Source organism: Arachis ipaensis, chromosome B6 (genome assembly GCF_059453495.1).
Source record: "Arachis ipaensis isolate K30076 ecotype BB chromosome B6, ASM5945349v1, whole genome shotgun sequence".
Lineage (NCBI taxonomy): Eukaryota > Viridiplantae > Streptophyta > Magnoliopsida > Fabales > Fabaceae > Arachis > Arachis ipaensis.
Window position 1 is genome coordinate 24,290,649 of NC_142441.1, and position 20,070 is coordinate 24,310,718.

Genomic DNA, 20,070 nt, shown 5'->3' on the forward strand with positions numbered 1-20,070 from the left:
AAAATACCCCAAAATAAATGTTGGTAGCAATGCATATGTACTGTACTTGAAATTAGAATGCATGAATATGTGGAAAACATGGTTAATGGATAGTTAGATGTTTTATTATGATTACATGGATTGTCTAAGTTAAGGGAAAAAAGTTTAAGTTAGTTAAGGATTCAAATTTTAGTCCACTTAACCAAATACAATCCTACCTTGACCCTAACCCCGTTACAACCCTTAAAAGACATCTTGATATGTGTATCTGTGCATTAAATTTATGTTGATTATTAGATGAAGTGCAAGCCTTAGAAAGCAAGATTAGTAGAGAACTGAGAGATCAAACTTTAAACACCTAAGCGATTAGAGTGCATACACTTCCAGTGAGGGTTCGATGCTTGATTCTTTGTTCCCGACTTTCATGAGCTATCTTCTTCTGCAAGTTTACTTGTACCTTATTTTATGATTTGAATTAGTGAAATCCAGTTCATATTTGTTCTTGAAAGATTTATTTACTTTTAACCAAGTAGGTAGAAATATTTTTCATGTAGTCGCATTCATAAAGATAGGTTGCATTTCATGCATTCTATCATTCCCCTTCACTCTCTTATAGCTTCTCTTGAGCTTAGCATGAGGACATGCTAATGTTTAAGTGTGGAGAGGTTGATAAACCCCTATTTTATGGTTTATCTTGTGTTCAATTGAGTGATTTTTATCAACTCTTTACCCACTTATTCATACTATTTGCATGGTTTTACTTTCTCCTTCCGGATTTTGTGCTATAATTGAAAACATGTTTCCTGGGCCTTTAAATTACCAAATATTAATCCTCTCTTATTATCATTCGATGCCGTGATATGTGTGTTAAGTTTTTTCAGATATTACAGGGTAGGAATGGCTTAGAGGATGGAAAGGAAGCATGCAAAAGTGGAAGGAATACAAGAAACTGAAGGAACTGCTAAAACTGTCCAGCCTGACCCTCTTTCACTAAAACGGTCATAACTTGAGCTACAAGGATCCAAATGATGTGGTTCCAGTTGTGTTGGAAAGCAAACGTCTGGGGCTTCAAATTGATATATAATTTTTCATAGTGGCCATACAGCTAGATGACGTGAACGAGTGCTCCACGCGGACGCATCGCAGTGACGAAAATCAGCGTGTTTGAATTCGCAACCAGCGAATTCTGGCTGTTTCTGGCCCAATTCTCAGCCCAGAAAACACATATTAGAGGCTATAAAGTGGGAGAATGCATCCATTCATCAAGCAACAACTCATACAACTTTCATATTCACAATTTTAGGATTAGATATAGTTTTTAGAGAGAGAGGTTCTCTCCTCTCTCTTAGGATTAGGATTTAGGATTTCTATTATGTTTAGGCTACTTCCCTTCAATCACAGGTTCAATGTTCCTTTAATTTATTTTCTACTTTTATTTATTCTATTACTTTAATTGTTATTTATCTTTTCAATTTGGCTTATGAACCATTCATGTTAGGATTTTCTTAATTAATATAAATTGAGGTATTTCAGATACAAGATCGTTTTATTCTATTTATGTTATTGATGTTTTCGATTTATCCAAATTATTTTTATTCAAGTAGATTTTCTCCCCTTTTGGTTTTGGTTAATTGATTGGTAACACTTGAGTTATCAAACTCAGCTGTTGATTGAATTTGGATTTGCTAATTGATTTGAATCGCTCTGAAACTGGTCTTTCCACAGGAGTTGACTAGGACTTGAGGATCAGATTAATTAGTCCACTTGACTTGCCTTTGCTTTAGTAAGGGTTAACTAAGTGAGATTAAAATCCAATTCCCATCACACCTGATAAGGATAACTAGGATAGAAATTCCAATTCTTATATCTTGCCAAGAGCTTTTATTATTATTAATTTATTTTTCTTGTCATTTAAATTACTTGTTCCTTATTTCAAAAACCCAAAATTCTACCTTTTCCATAACCAATAATAAATCATACTTCCCTGCAATTCCTTGAGAAGACGACCCGAGGTTTGAATACTTCGGTTATTTATTTTTATTGGGTTTTGTTACTTGTGACAACTAAAGTTTTTGTACGAAAGGATTCTCTGTTGGTTTCGAAGCTATACTTACAACGCGATTAATTTTATAAAATTTCTTTACCGGCAGAAATCTGATCGTCACTCTTCCTCTTTCATAAAGAATAATTCATACCCCTTTATCAGGATGTTAGTGTCAGTTTCTTTAATTAGATTGATTCCTTTCTGAGTCACCTGAAGCTTCTCCTATATTTCTTTTGCAGTTTTACGCTTGGAGATTTTTCTGTATATTTATATACTTATAGTGCAGTGTATCATGTTAATTGCCTTAGCATTTGACTCTACCTTTTTCTTTTCTTCTTCTATCCATTTTTCGTCTTCCTTAGGAACAACTTGACCTTCGAGTATTAACTTTGTTGGAATGTTAATTCTATTTATGATGATCTTCTAGAAATTGTAATCTATTCATTGAATGAAGATCCTCATTCTCTTCTTCCAGTAGGAATAATTGGTTCCACTAAAATAGTGCAGACAGTGGTAGAATTGTCCTTCGATAAGGTTGAAAGACTTTGGATTAATTGCCATTGATCTTTTCTCCAAGCTATTAAGCATGACTACTAAAGCTTAAGTTGTGATGCCAATTGTAGATTTTATGTGCCTTGAGAAAGGAAAATTTGAATCAAGGCACTTTTTCAAATATGAAACGTGTTACTGAGCAAGTAAGAGATTTTGTTTTTCTTTTTGTCCCTTGCAACTGCAAAAGTTTAAAGATAAGAAAGTGACACCAGCATGTATCATGGTTTAATCCCAAAGTGTAATGAGGTCTACATCCAGTCTCCACCACAATTATGGTAAAATTTCATTACAAACACTAATTTTAAGATTAAGACAAAGACAAACGAATCGGTTCCAAGACAAATGAAGCTACAATGCTGAGCTTTATAGACAAACTCCAAGACAAATGAAACTATAATTTTGAGCTTCACAAACATACACCAAGACAAACGAATCTACAATTTCAAACTTCACAAATGCCAAGATAAAAAAATAGACAAAAACTAAAATTATTTAGATTTTTCTTTCTAATTCATGCATTTTCACTCATAGAATTTTTCTCAAAATAATCTCTCATAGACACATAAACCTTTTTCTCATCATTAGAAAGACTCCAAAACTAAAATTGAATCATCCAATCAAAATCTAATAAAAAAGAATAGTGACCCTCAAGATGCATATTATCTCTCTTAATTTTTTTTTTTTTTTGCATTTTCTTAATGATTGATTCCCTTTAGGAACTAATTATTCTTGTTGGTCGTTGCTGTCCAAATCAATCCTCATAATTACCATGATTGTTTCCGTTACTAATATAGTGGTTGCAATCTCTTCTAAATCCACGTCAAATCTTGCTCTTGAAAGTTTATTCTTTCCACAAATAACCAAATCACCACCAATACTAATATTGAATCCTAAAGTACTTAAATATACAATCAATCATAAAACTAATTGGGTCAAACTTAATTAACCTAACTAAATATTCTTCATCACAATAAAAGATAGAATATTTTTAAACTCAATAATATATATATATATATATATATATGGAAAAGTTCTGCATAGGGCTTGTATGCTTTACAAGTTCATTAAACAATAAAACCAAAATACGCGCTGCTCTACATACGTTGATTACACGCGCTATATAAGATCCCGTGATATCTAACTACCAAATTTAAAATATTTGTTTCCTTCTTCGTTTTCGTTATTTTGAGATTTGGTTGTTCTTCTTCTCGCGCGTCTTCCCTCCTTCTTCTCCATCGTTCTTTTCCTCTCCTTTTCTCACTGGTATGTTCTTCGTTTACGTTACCTTTTTCTCTATCTGCAACTCGAGCTTCGTTTTCTATTTTGATTTGTTGTTTTCTGAAATCAAAGTTTGAACTCGTTTTGAAGATAATGGATCATTCAACCTCAGATTGTCAGCTGAATCCAGGCGAAGTGGATTATGAATTTGAATCTAACGAAGTTCCTGAGGTTTGATTTACATAGGATTAGTATGAATTTTCTTTCAGTAATTTGTATAGCATTGTGTAGTTGAAAAATTGCTGAACATTGACTGTGAAACTAACACGTTAACATGAATCTGTCGATTCAATGTATTAGTTGTGATTAATTACCTGGAATTTATAGCAGACGCTCGGGTGTAGATCAGGTCTTTTTTTGGGTGTATTTTTGCTAGAAGTGTGGGTGTATCTACACTTTACTGGTTTTTTGTTATTTTAATTGAGTTGTTGTTGTTCAGGTGTATTATATCAGACATGATTGGGTGTGTTTTTAGTTTTTGACATGGTGTATTCTGCAGCCTGTGTATTTACAGTTTATGGCTTTAAAGGTCATTGTGTAGTTGAGTTGTTGCGGTTCGGGTGTATCATATTAGGCATGATTGGGTGTATTTGAATCATATCTATGGGTGTATTCACAGTTTCTGACACGGTGTATTGTGCAGCCTCTCTCGGTTGTTGATGACGAGCTTGTTCCGAAGGTTGGAATGACCTTTACCACCCTTGAAGATGCTGAAAAATTTTACAGGAACTACGCCAAGGCTGCAGGTTTCTCAACAAGAGTTCGGTGCACAAATAGGAAGGGAAACGAGATTAAGAATCAACTGATTACATGTAGCAGAGAGGGAAAATGGAAATCTAAAATATCTCCGACCGAGAAGACCAATCCGACAGCCGGTTTAAACTGTCCAGCAAGAATTTATATACACACATTGAAGGATGTCGGTGCTTGGATCATTTCAAAGGTTGTGCTGGATCATTCACACCCCTGCTGTCCAAGTAAAGCAGAGATGCTCAAACAGCACAGGGAACTAAGCATGTCCATTCGTCGTACGATAGAGAATAACGAGGAGGCTGGTATCAGACCAAGCAAAACCTACCAATCATTTGTTGCGGCTGCCGGGGGTCACCGCGAGTTAAATTTTATCGAAAAGGACGTGAGGAATTACATTACCAGGGAAGTGCGGAATGTTTCCGAACAAGAAGATGCAAAGGAATTTGGGAAATATTTCTTAAGAATGAAAGAGAAGAATCCGAATTTCCCTTTTGAGCTCGAACTTGAGGAGGATCAATCGATTAAGCTGGCTTTTTGGGCCGATGCAAGAAGCAGAGCCGCCTTTGAGTATTTCGGAGACGTCATTTCATTTGACACCACCTACAATACAAACAGGTAACTAACTGCCCCTCTTTATGATGCTAAATTAATTTATTTTTACGAATTCGCAGCAGAGGTATATATTGGCTGTTTCATTGGGTGTATACGAAGCATTTGTTGGGGTGTACCTAATGATTTTGCATTCTGGACTATGGTAATTTGTTTCAGGTATAATTTGGTCTGTGGTTCTTTTGTCGGGGTGAATCACCACGGTCAGTCAACACTTCTCGGATGCTCTTTGATGAAGAACGAAGAAATTGAATCATTCAAATGGTTATTTCAATGCTGGCTTCATTGCATGGGAGGAAACGCTCCGAAAGGGTTTTTAACCGATCAGTGCGCATCAATGAAAAGGACTTTAGAGGCCTGTATGCCAACAACAGTTCACCGTTGGTGTATTTGGCACATCATGAAGAAGATTCCAAGCAAATTAAACGGGTACAAGGGACATGCCGATATTGAACAAGAAATGAGCCAAGTTGTTTGGAACTCTCATAGCAAAGACTCATTTGATAGGAATTGGAATGATTTTCTGCTGAATTTTGGTCTTGCAGACAACAAGTGGCTTTCAGGTAATGTCTTTTTAAAATTTTCAGCAGAGGTGTAAATTGCATGTTCCCTCGGGTGTATTTATAGTCTGTGTTTGGGTGTATTATGCAGATCTGTACGAAGACCGTCACATATGGGTTCCTATCTATCTGGATCACCAGTTCTGGGCAGGGATGAGAAGCACACAAAGGAGCGAGAGCATGCATTCATTTTTTAACAAGTATATCACCCGGAACAGCTCGCTTATTCAGTTCGTCAAACAATACGATAATTGCCTCAGAAGCAGGGAGCAAGCAGAGAGAGAATCAGATGCTGCAGATTTTCATACGGTCATACTGTGTGCAACCAAATCCTCCATTGAAGCTCAGTTTTCAAGATGTGTACACTCATGCAAAGTTTAGGGAAGTCCAAGCGCAACTCAGAGGAAAGGCGAATTGCATCACCAGATTAAAGAATTCCACTCTAGGCTATTCAGTATACGAAGTCGGAGAACAAGTTTCCAGCTCAATATTCAACAAGTTCGTGGTTACTTACGACTCAGTTGCAGCCGAGGTAAAATGCCAATGCTTATTATTCGAGTCGAGAGGGATACTGTGCCGTCACGCACTAAGCATGTTAAGCTTCGAACAAGTAAGCCAAGTGTCACCTAGATATATACTGGAATGATGGAGCAAGAAGGTAAAGAGGCGACACACACACATTAAGAGCAGCCACGACGAGCCACTGATGGAGCCAAGAAGCAAGAGGTTCGACCAATTGGTTTTTCGTTCGCAAAATATTTGCAAATTTGCCTCCGAATCGGATGAGCTGACTGCAATTCTGCACCGTGCGTACGATAACGTCATGGCCGAGATGGAATCATTAAAAGCCAAAAGGAAGGGGACATCTTCTTTATCCCACGAAGACGCCAACTTGGAATCCGTTAACGAGTTTCAAAGACCGCCAAGGATTCGAACAAGAGGACGTCCAAAAAACAGGCTAGGTTCAAAGTTGGACAAACAGATCGCAAATGCCACAAAGAAGAAGAAGACGAAAGTTTTAAGCGAGGTAAAAGTAATGTTCTTTAAATTTGTGGCGATTGAGTTTATTTTTCTCGTTAATAGTTTAGCTAATGTGTGAATGTTATATTCAGATAAACCTGTTTGATGCTGCATCAGCAGTGCATTCAAATTCCAGCCAATATCAAGCACACGTTATGAATTATCAGTTCAGGGTACCAGCAGCAGGGGATAACTCTTTGGGTGTATAGTTTTAGAGAATATGGGTGTAAAAGAACTGTTCTTTTGGGTGTATTTTTGTTCATTGACAATTTACATATAGACACATATATAGATACATATAGAACAAAAGCTGTAAAAATTCGCAGGTTATGGGTGTATATTTGATTTGATGTTTTTCTTCATATTTTAGTCCATGTAATTCATACATTTTGAATACAGCACATACAGTTTGGGTGTATATTTTATGCAATCTTGGGTGTATTATTTGACTTGCGTTGGGTGTAACAGTTTATAATTTGCGTTTATATATGCCTTGATTTTTTCCTTCATATTTTACCACCTGTAATACAGCTTTTGAATATAGCACAGACAGTTTAACAGCACAGATAGTTTAACTATGGAAAAAAATATACATGGAATAGAAGTTGTTGATAAATGGCAAATATTTACATCATTTGTTCAATTTACAAACTACCCAGCAGTTGGATTACGCAGTTTCTATATCAGCAGAATTTATCTGACAAAACGGACTCAATAATACAGAGGATGGCTTCGACAGCCTTATAGCACTACTCTCTCTAATTGCCCGATCTCTCTGTTTATTCATCTCACTGAATAGTATCCAGGAAGCATACTCCACTCTATAGTGGTCCACCTCCTCCTACAATTAAAAAGTATATTCTGTTTAAACAGTAATATTAATTCAGTAAAGTAATACAGAGTTATATAGTTCTAAAGACAGTTACCTGTTTCCAATTATCCCATTTATACTTCCCCTTTTTAATGTTTTCCGGCTCAATTAACTCAAGCCACTGCATAACGTAGATAGCGCAGTCATAGCTGAAAACGAAGAAAATAGATTACAAATCTCATTTAGGAAAGTTTAATGTTCAGAGTCACAAATTTATACCTTGTTTTTTGGCCTGATATTTTAACATATGATGCTTTAATTTCCTTCTCCTTCTCGTCTTTCTGCAGAGGTTCCCCGCCGGCATATGCTCTCAATCTTGAAAATACATATCCCTTAAATACCAAAACAAATCAGTAATACACCCGAATGAATGCACAAGATACACCCAACTAAATGGACAACATACACCCAACACAACTAAAGAAATAGACCTATCTATTAAAGTAAAGAAGACAGAGGCAACTTACAGTGAATTTATTAATCTGCTTTCTCTCTTCGCTTGGAGCTTTTTTGTGTAGCGGGTCAAGTATATGACATTTCCGCTTTGTTGTATTTATCAGCCATAACCACCAATGCCCCGAATGGCAAACAGGTGCAAAAATCTGAAGGATTGCCACATTTCAACAGTGTGTTATTTTATTTGGCATATAAGTAAATAAGCGTACTAACAAATTTAGCAAACGAAAACTTACATATGGATGCGAAGTTAATTTTTTTCTATCTATGAAGGGAATAAAACTCGGGTAGTCTTCCACCCTGAATTCCTTATTCGTTTTCGGTGATATGAATTCCCCCTCTGGGTGATCCGAAAGTGCCATGCTCTGCAAGAATTGCGAAACAAGAAATGAAATACTGAAAATACACAACTTACACCCAGTGGAACGTAAACATTACACCCAATTCAATACAAAAAATACACCCAAAGTTTGTAGAAGTAACACTTACCACAATATCGGGGGGGGAGACAGTATATTTGTTCTTGAAACCTCTTTTCATTTTTCTGGTTGAGGATGAGGCAGATGGCAGATACAATCTAGAAATATATGCCGAAATCAATTTTACATTAATAAACATTGCAGTTGACTTTGGTGTAAAAACATTAATGTTATTCTAATATTACCTGAGATTCTATATCACTTTTTGCCTGGAGGGATGCAAGGTGCATTCTCATCAAAATGTATTCATCTTGGGCAATGAGAGTGCACATCTCCTCATACTCGTTAGTATTGCCATCTGCGTCTTCCTTCAGTCTCGTCCCCCAGATGTAGCACTTTTGTTTCATATCATCCGTAATCTGATTTATTGCCCCAGGAGTTTCAAACTTCGCAGAACTTTCTCCCCCAGTCTCCCTCTGAATTTGTGGACTTTTGTTTTTTCCCTTCGCCGCACTGCTTGCTATTTTTGGACCAAATCGTCCAATTGTTCTAGCAAATTTGCAGCTTCAGGAGATTTTGCCCTTTCTGTCTCCTGCGTTGATGCCCCCTCCTGGCTTGAACCAGTCAATCCAAGGCTGAATGATGGCACCCCTGGATCTGTTTTAGGAACATAGGTTGCTGTCCGTGCCATCATCAACAGGGCAGCAGCGTCTTCTGCGGCTGGATGAGTGCGTCATGATGTATAAGAATAAGAGTAAGAATAAGAATATACGGATGATAAGCAAAGATTGATTTTAGTCTGATGAACTTACATTTTAGTTGGAGCTGGGGGAAGCGTGGGTGTGGTTTCTTGAAGTTGTTTGGGGGTTTCAGGAGTGCTGCACAGTTATACAAAATTAATCATGGCATAAAAAAAGCTAATCATGAACAATATGCACCCAAACTGTTAGCAAATATACACCCAAACTCTAAACAAATATACACCCAATACTATTTCTTACGTTTCTGTAGTCCCTTTAATCTGTAGCATAGGGGTTGGTTCAAAATCTGTCTCAGTGGTTATTTGGGATGCCGGCGCAAAAACCTGAATCGGGACTCTAAACAAGAAGAAAAATGAAGGGTTAACAACACCTTTGAAAATAATAAGGTTATAAGGTTGAAATATTATTGGAAAACTCACATTGCAAGCGCTTCCGACGGTGTCTGTTCCCTCACAACCATCATATTCGAATCAGCCAGACTCAACCTAAAATACACCCAAAGAAAGTCAAAAAATACACCCGAACAATTCAAAAAGAAGACAGGCTTTGTTTTTTGAGAACTTACATACTTGCAGTTTTTGCTTTTTTTTCCTGCCTTTTTTTTCTTGAATAAAATAATAAAGGGCTTTTTTTTCTAAAAAAAATATATACATAATTAGAAGTAGAAGGGTAATAGAAGAACAAAAGTAACGGTTATTTGAAAAAGAAATTACATGCTCTGTGACGGCTGGTTTACACTACTCTGTTCTGTGCGTCCTTGAGAGGAAGGATCATCACTTCCTAAGTTCACAGCCGGTATTCTAAAACAGATTTCATGTTATTCAGACAAAATAAGATACAGGTTATAAAATACACTCAAATGAATGCACAAGATACAACCAACCGAATGGACAATATACACCCAACACAACAAACGAAATATCCCAACTTAATAAACAACATACACCCAACTTGATCAACACAATACACCGAAATGCTTCCACAAAATACACCCAAATCATGATAACAAGATTTTATTAAATAAAGCTTCTTACGTTTCAGAGGACACATAGCGACCTTCTGTCGATCGCAGGTCAGCTTGGTTCTCCCTGCGAAACAAGAAACAATTATTAGCATACAAAACACACCAAAATCTGAAATAGACAGCCCAGCAAGACATACCCCTCTGCAGCAGATTTATCAACGTTTTGCCTTAGCCATTCATCTAGTTCGTCACTTGATATTTCATATCTCTCACTACATTCATAAAAGAAGATGTTAACAAAAATAATTACGATGATAGACGCTAATATAGCTTACGAGGTACTGTACCCATCAAAGTATTGATCTTCTTCAGGAGGTGAATCCTCCACAACAACTTTTTTCTTTTTTGGTTGTGTTCTGGGTGGAAAAAAAAGAGAACCAATCAGAAATAAAAAATTAATTTTATCACAGAATATTATTCAAAGAAGTGCTTACTTTTTTAGTGTTGTTTTTGTCTTTTTCTTTTTCTTTTCCTTCTCCACCGGTGATGATTCTTCGCTCCTATAAGTTAATAATAGACACTTCAGTTAATACACGAAATCTTAATAATGAAGCCAAAAGAAAGGAGTAATAATTTCAGGACATTACTCATCACTTGATTCAGATTCAGATTCTGAATCAGAATCGGACCTCTCTTGACTCTTCTTTCTTTTTCTGGAGTCTATTCTGGAAGGCAAACAATCATTATTTAGAACATACTAAAAAATACACGCAAATGAATGCACAAGATACACCCAACTGAATATACAATATACACCCAACGCAGCAAACGAAACACACCCAGCTTAGTAAACTACATACACCCAACGTGATCAACAAAATACACCCAACTCGAAAAAGAAATTTGTCACTGTCAGTAGTTGTTTCTTTCTCCGAAGACGATGTTGAACTCGCCTTCCTTTTTTGTTTTTTTTTTTATTTCTTGTTTTTTTTCTTTTTTTTCTTCTTTTTTCATTTTTTCTCTTACTCTTGTCTCCGTCATCTTCACAATCCCCTGAAACATTAGATATTTTTGCTAGCAGCATTCAGGTAAATAAAATACAAGCAACATATTATGTTTACTTACCAAAATTTCCTCTCTTTCTGCAGTCATTCTTTCCACCAACTGCTCCTTAGTCCAGTTGGCAATCCAGGGCTTTGGTGGTCTTTCAGCCCTCTTCTTGCCTTTGTTTTTTGAAAGATGAAAGTAAATTATCATCAGGGCGAAGGGCAGCCATCAATTGCCTTCTTCTTTTTCTCCTTGTAGTCTGTGATGCCCTTGACCATGAAGGTCAAAACATGCCCCACCCCCCAGTTTCTCTCCGATATGCCGTCCATCTTAAAAATTGGGGCCAAGTGCACATGCGATATATTGTTTATCGTCGTTGGCAAAAGAAACGCCATCTATATATAGAGGATGAATATCCTCTTGAACATCAGGCATTCCTCTTCGTTGCCTTTCCATCATCTCATCGGTAAGACTTTTGAGGGTCTTACCTTGGAATCTTCTAAAAATTATTTTGTCATCATCAGAAAGTTTCTTATACTCAACTTTCTCAGAAAATAGATCTCCTACAAAAAGGAAAACAACAAAGTATCCAAGTCGGTTCAAATACACCCAAGCAACAACTTAATATACACCTATAATTTTAAGCTAGTTACCTGTTGCATTGATGCCAAGCGCATGACCTATTGTTTTTGGTGTTATTTGGAAAGAACCATATCCTGTTTTCAGTCTGTTCTCCCCAAGTTTGAAGTTGTTTGCCAGCTCCCTTAACAGTTGGTGATCCACCCTCAGTGGTGGGATGTGCATCAACCCACCGAATCCGAGATCCCTCACAATCGCCTTCTTCTCCTCACTCATGTTTCTGAACTTATCACTTAGGAGATGTGTGGCACACTTAAGGTCTTTTGTTTGGTTTCTTGCTACCATTTTCTCTGAAACAAAAAATACACCCAAAGATATCAGTAAGATACATCCATATATAAGAATCAGATACACCCATATGTAAGAATCAGATACACCCACTGATAACAGTAAGATACACCCATATGTAAAAATCAGATACACCCATTGATAACACTGAGATACTCCCATAGATATGATTCAGATATAGTATCCATATATATCAGTCAGATATCACTCAAACATGCTTCAATATCAAGCCACATTACAAGGTCAAGCAGTATACACCTCCCAATCTACGGAATAAACCCCCCAAAAATCAGTTACCAGAAGATCTAGAACAACAAGAATAACAGGATAACTTAGAACAACAACGTAGAAGAACAGTGTAACAAAGAAGCAAGAATAACAGTAAACCCTAGAACAACGACGTAGAAGGAAAGTAAAACGTAGTTTGTAATATGGAAAATATACAGGAATCTTAATGAACTTACGTTGAGTATTGTTGCTTTGTTTTCTCTTCAGATTCTTGATGGAGAGTTTGATGGTGTTTTGACGGAGGTTTCTTCGAACAATGACTTGTATATTTTGAACTTTGATTTTCGCTCGAAAATGGAAGGGTTTCCTTGTTTTCGAAGCATTTTGAGAAGTGGAAGAAGTGGAAGAGTTTGCCATACGTAACCGTTTGAGTGTTGAGCGCGTGAAGGTGACGCTCCATGTAATCTCTCTTTATGCGCGTGACTTGTATTTGGGCTGGGCTAACTTGTAAGCTTGTAAGCTTGTATGTGTAGCAGGCCCGATATATATATATATATATATAATTAAAGTTACCTTATTTAATTTAACATGCATATATTTATGCATATAATATTTATAATTGATTAATTATACACTTATTACATCTTATTACATCTAGAATTATATAATTATTCTAACAATAACTAATAAACGTTAAAAAAGTAACTTTGGGCTATTTAAATTAATTTTTTGTTTTTTTCCAAACATCATTGTATTATATTCGTCTTCAGATTTTCTTTTAAAGAATTTAATTTAATGGATTTCAAATGTAAGAGAATTTATAAATTTACCAAATTGAAATATATTTAATTTGATACTATTATGAATGAAGTAGTATTTTCATAATTTGATTTATTTAATATTTATTAATTATTATAATAATTAATAATATTAAATAAGATAAATTTTAACTATTTTTTATTAATTTATTTTAGTTATCAAATATTTCCGTTTTTATATTTTATGAAGTATAACTAGCTAGAAATCAATGAAAAAGTGGCGTGAGCAATGTTGTTTTTAAATTGGTAAATTTGAATAGAACGCCACTCACTCATCAACCATTTGGGCAAATCATGATACTTGGTCGAAGTATTACTTCAGTGTAAATTAAATAAAAGGATATTAGAAAGAGGTAGTTATTTTTTATTTTACAAATAATATGACTTTTTGTTTAGAATGAAAAATTTTATATTATTTGAAAATATAGGTATTTTGGGAATTATTTATTGTGACCCAGGACAAGTTTTTTCCTTTGCCCTAACCACTATAATTAATGGCAAATATGTTAGGCGAATGCTAATATGTAAATGTTAAATTTTTTTTATACATATGGTAACAGGTGTCAAATTTACAATACAGTTTGTCATAATGTCCGAAAATCAAAGACAACACTTCTTGCAGAATTGAGACTCACGCAAATTTAAGAATTTATTTTGTAGAAAATAGTTTGGGGATTTTTTATTTAAATAAATTAAATAAATATATTTATTGTTGAAATAAATAATTTTAAAAATTATTATCGAAATCCATTTCTCAATCTTATCTCGTTTACAGTGTAAATGAGATAATTTTGAACGTATCTTGTTTACACTATAAACGAGATAAGGTACGTGCGCGTGATACGTGTATATCTCGTTTACAGTGTAAACGAGATACGTGCATGCTTATCTCATTTACACTATAAACGAGATAAGGCTGGTGGACGGCTATAAATATATGTCGTTGACAGCAAAGTTCTGGGTCCTAGTTTGAACTTTTCGATCATTTTTCCCACTTTTTTACCCCTTTCTATCCATATTATCAAGTAATACGATGATGGCGCGCGTAAATGATAACGATCGGGACATCAACAGGCTGAATGAGACTTGGCATTACGTCGGGGTAGAGGACTTTGTGGTTAGTTTTATTATCTTGACTTTTATCTTGACTGTGCGCGCGTGCGTGCGTGCGTGTGCGTGTGTGTGAACACGTGTGCGTGTGTATGCGTGTGGGTGTGTGTGTGTGTGTACAGTTTGTATCACTAGAAATAGGTCACTGATAGAAATTTGGAATTCTAGTTTTTTTTTTTTTTGTGTATTAGGTTGTTACTACATAATTATTAATTTAGTTAGTAACTAGCCAAGTTTGATAATTAGATTATTAAGTTAAGTCAGACTTTGTTGGTTATGTTGTTATTAACTTTATTGAATGTTTTAAATTCACGTAACGGAATGAGAAAATGTGTATTAGTTAAGAAAGTACACAGTCACCAAAAATGTAGTGCCGACATAAATCCAATTAGTATATACGTGTAAGATTCTATTAGGCAGATGTATAGAATAGTTAAAACAGTTTGCTATGTTGATGGACCTATCCAATTATTTATTTTTTAATAATTGTGAATATATATTTTTTTATTAGAGGCCTCGCCTTCTCCTCCCCCGGCGAGTGAGCCATACCCTTCTTCCACCCGACGCCATCGTCCCGTATTTGAGGGAGGCTGGATTTGGTGACACGGTGCCTCTTAGGGATTTCACATTCGACAACTCCTTGATTACGGTATTCGTGGAGCGATGGCATCCGGAGACTCAGATGTTCCATCTCCTGTGGGGTGAGGCCACTATCACCCTGCAAGATGTGGCATACCACCTCGGGATACGCCCACACGGTGACCCAGTTGGGGGTGCTTTCATGACTTCCACAGGTGGTACCACACGGAGATGTGGGAGTTGGTGGAGCGGCTGCTCGGTGCCAAGCATCTGGTGGTTCCACAGCAGGCGGTGCAGAGGAAGGAGTCGTTCTCGCTGAAGCTTGTATGGCTGCGGGACTGTGTCTGCCAGATGCCACTGACAGACGACCCAGAGACCCTCCGACAGTATGCTAAGTATTACATCATGTTACTGATCGAAGGCTATCTAATGACGGAAAAGTCAAACAACTTGGTTCATCTGCGTTAGCTGTCGCTGCTTCAGGTCTTTGGGCAATGCCGGACGTTGTCTTGGGACTCGGCTATGCTGGCCTGGATATACCAGAGATTTCTTCAGTGGAGTCCACCAGAGCGAATAATTTTCATGTATCCTATGGCTGCGAGGTAACAACTGCTTATGTCTTTATTGCGTTATCAATTTGTAACCTTTTATGATATTCTGCATAATGAACTATTGTTGTTCTTTTGATTGGTGTCAGGTTGATAGGATTGTAGCAGCAGAGCAGAGACCAGCATGAGACGAGGGTTCTGCATTGGAGGGTGGCGATAAATCGGTTACAATTCGACGAGGTTAGCACCACGGTTGATACAACCACTTTTTTAATTTAGTCCTTTACGTAGATTGTTTTTTATGCAAATTAGCTATAAGTACGCACTTACTGAATTTTCTGGTTTGGAACATTATTTACCTTTTGGGATATCAAATATTTATTTATTCTATACTATAACTGTTGGTTCAGTTTGTCTGGCACCGTACGACGACCCTGATCTGCAGGCTCTGTGCCCCCTTTGGTAAGTCGAGGAGGAAGAGTGGGGGACATGGATATCAATCGTCCCCCTCGTCTGCTTCAACATTATCTAGTTTCACCAGGTTGACTGGGTGAAGTGCCAGTTCAATGGAGAGCAGCTGGTGCCTAGCGCCCGGTCAACCTTGACAGGTTCCGACTTTTGTCTTATGTATCTTTGTTTTTTCTGAGTGTAGACTTAATTTATTATAACCATAACACGTGCAATTTTAACATCTTGCATTAGGTAGTGAGTGACCCCGTCAGATTAGTTACTTTTTTTATTTTTTCGACAGGTTCCTGACATCCACTAGCCAGGACGAGGATGTGTGGTGGCTTGATAGACTTCACGATTGGTATAGCGGCTGGAGAACACATTTTGAGTCTGGCTACAGGATCTCTAATTAGCACACATTTGACTACAGGCCGACTCATGAGTATTATGACTGGTGGCGGGGCGCCTGCCAGGTGAGGCACCTGGCAGGCCAGGATGTACTGGAGGATCCGAGGCTGGCCGAGTTACCAGCCCACTCCCAGCCAATCGAGGGACGATCTCCACCTTCCTCGAGGAGTTCCTGATCAGTGTAGGCATGCGAGGGAGGTCAGGACAGACACCTGGTGGCCTGCTAAAAGGGAGAGGGGTTCTAGAGAGCACAGACCAGGCGTGGGGGTTCGGAGGGAGAGGGTCAGGCCTCGGAGGGCAGCGATTGGATGTAGAGTCTGACGAGGAGGTAGAGTTTGACAGACATGAGGACCACGGAGACATCCCCTCAGATGGCCATGATTCACCTCCCCATCAGCCGCCTCCACCTCCTCCACCCTTCGCTCCGCATGATCTATCCGGTTCGGGAGGTTCGCAATATCGGGCCATCTGGGACACATTACTGCCCGGCTAGCATGATGCAGGCCCTTCCAGCAGCTAGGAGGAGTAGATAGTTGAGAAGATATATTTCGAGGATGCTTTCTAGCTTCATACCGCTGACTCGGCGTTGATGCAACGCCTCGCGAACTAGTTCTGGACTGGCAGGGAGCAGTGGGTCGGACAGTATCAGCACCCATCTGCTTCCACACAAACCTCAGCCTGGATGCCACAGATATCTCCTACCTCTAGGTTGTCATACGGGGTAGGGGTCAGACCGGGTGCCCAGTATGCGACACCCCCGTCATACGACTATAGTCTGTTGCTAACTTCGTCACGGCCTCAGGTGACACCTCCATAAGCTCCACCGTTTCACCCTCAGCCTCATGTCCACTAGTATGCCCACGTTCCATACTCCAGAGGCTACTATATCCCACCTCTGCCACCGCATTCACAGATTCCACAAGATCCTGCTATCCAGCCCATGCCTCATGCAAATCCTTGACCAGCCCGACCTCAGCGCCAGACTCAGTCTCCGCTATGTGGTACTGGACATAGGCTCCACTATCAGGATCTCCACTACTGGTGATGGCTTATGTTTGTTGTTGACTTTATTTCCTAGACTATTAAATTTGTATTGTATAAGTGTTGCTTGTTTATTAGGTCGAGTATCTTGTTTTTATATTTATGTACCAGTATATGACAGGCCTCTTGTATACTCGATGCTTATATGTTTTGTTGATGTATTGTCCCTTATTATGTCCATTATTTTTATTAAGAAAAAATTTGGAGGAACTTCTAAGGGTGCGATGCAACTGAATGTAAACTATATTTGTCACAACATTGTTCATCCTTTCGGCAAGTCGGTTACAGTTACATATATACTATGTAAACAACAACCACTAAGTGTGTTTAGTATAAGTCTTCTAAAAACAAACAACTATAAAAAGGTATACAACTAGAATAAAATGAAACAACATAGAATAAAAGAACACAACCATAATAAAACGAAACAACTACAATAAAAGGATACAACAATAAAGAAAGGACTATCAACCCTAAGCTTCGTCTGTAGGTTGGTTGGGACAAGCCCTCCTAGTATGACCAGCTTGCCTGCAGAGGCCACACTGCTTCTCCTGGCGCTCGACCTCATCTATGTCATTCTGGAACCTAGTAAACACGGGTCTCCCAATAGCCTTCCTGCGCATGAGTGGGTTAAGACGAAGCCGTGTCCATACCACTCCGGCCATAGGGACTCGTCCGGTATCGCTGGAAACTCCATTTCGTACACCTTGAACAGCCTCCTACCTGTAAACCGGATGAACATACGGAGCCCACTTGATGCTCGCGGCGGCACACCCGGCAAGCACATGGCGGCATGGGTAGTGGAGAGTCTGAAAGAGGCCACATTCACATGTACCCACTGCTAGCTGAACTCGGAAGGAATGTTGCAACCAATCCTCGAGCAGCTCCAACTCCTCCACAACAAATACGGAAGCCCGCCGATCACAATGAGTAACACGCATCTTCGGGATGCCTTCTCTGTTCTTCTCAATGGCTGCCATCAGCCTCTAGGAGAAGCAATTTCCAGCTGCCAGTTGTGACTGCGCCTCCCTGCCTTTTGTGATAAACAACTTTTGCAATCTCTCGTACGTGATGCGCAAAATGGTAGAACTTGGCAAGCACCGTGTACCCTTCAGAACTGCATTGATGCACTCTGACAGATTTGTTGTCATATGACCAAACCATTAATCACTGTCGCAGTGTTGCAGCCATATCTCCTTGTTGAAACAACCAGTCCAATCTACGATTCCCAGCGACAAACCTTTCAAGGTATCCATGTACCACTCGTACCCATCCATGCTTGGACTATAAGTGGCGTTTATAAGGTATCGCTTGCCCTCGACTGACTTCAAATGAGTCATGAAGTTTACGGCCATCTGTCTAATACAGTAAGCGTAGAACACCTTAGGAGGTTGCCAACCACTTTCATCGGTGCTGAGTGCAATCTTGATAGCCTGTGATCTATCAGAAATAACCAACAGGCCTTCCTGTGGGGTGACATGTCGTCCCAAATTAGTAAGAAAGAATGACCATGACTCCGTACTCTCGGACTCTACAATGGCAAAAGCAATAGGCAGGATATTGTTGTTGCCATCTTGTGCCACTGCAATAAGCAACACCCCACCGTATCAACAGAAAGAAACAGCTTGCAATGCTTGAAAGCCTCCACACAGGATGGAAAAGCCCAAAAAACTTTGTCGAACATACTACAGTCGTGGACTAGAAGGTGTCCGTCGTAGTATAGCACGAATCTTAGCTCACAAATGGTTCCCGGGAAACAACTCTGCAACAACTGAAGTAGTTTCGGCACCTTGTTGTATGACTCCTTCCAATCACTGTATATCTGAGCAATTGCCTTTTGCTTCGCCATCCACACCTTTCTGTAGGAGGGTTTGAAGTGATAGCTCTGTCGAACTGCACCTTGCAGGACAGGGATGCTGACGGATGGGTTGGACTGTATCAACGGCAAGATGACCTTGTAGATGAGACTGATGTCCAACTGTCGATGGTCCTGTAACATGGTGGGTGCTAAACAAGTATGTGCTCCACCAACCCTCCGAACCTCCCTAACGAAATAAAGTATACATGGTTGGAAACTACTCAATATATAGCAGTCATAAATGAGTAAGTACGCCTCAATTAAACTTGAACTCACTAGTATCCGAGGTTCCTTTGGAAAGCAACATGGAGACTCCATGGATAGCCATTTGCAGCTTGACGGGAATGCACAAGGTACTTTAATCGGTCCAATTCGATCACTCGGTACTCAGCACTTCTGCGAATACTGTAGTTCTTCACACCCTGCATCACTGCATCCCGGCATTTTAATCTGTGGTCAACCTGAAACTCTACCCCACCGTCTAGGTTGTAATCCACTTCTCCGGTGTTGGAAAACGGAGTTCTCTCATGCATGACCTCCAGATCCAACGTATGATAGTGACTTGGTACAACTGATAGTGCTAGAATCGGGTGGGGAGAGGCAAAACATAGAACACTGCTGTCTAGGCCGGCATCTCTGGTACAAACTCCTCCTCATCATTCCCTTCAGAAGAATCACTATCGGCGCTATCGGCAACATACTCTTCGTCGGAGTCTTCCTCACCCACCTCCATGTCTTCCACTAGAATGGCGACATGATTTGGTGGTGGTGCGAGAGGTCGGTCGTCCTG

At 38.7% G+C, this 20,070-nt stretch overlaps 1 protein-coding gene across 1 annotated transcript; it reads right to left on the reverse strand.

Annotated features, from left to right (window-relative positions):
* Window positions 1-18,585: 18,585 nt before the first annotated feature.
* On the reverse strand, window positions 18,586-19,421 carry LOC107646676 (uncharacterized). Its single transcript, XM_016350845.1, has 2 exons — window positions 19,109-19,421; window positions 18,586-19,004 (listed from the first exon to the last, which is right to left on the reverse strand). The coding sequence occupies exons 1-2, from the start codon at window positions 19,419-19,421 to the stop codon at window positions 18,586-18,588; spliced, it is 732 nt and encodes a 243-aa protein (XP_016206331.1).
* Between the last annotated feature and the right edge of the window lie 649 nt (window positions 19,422-20,070).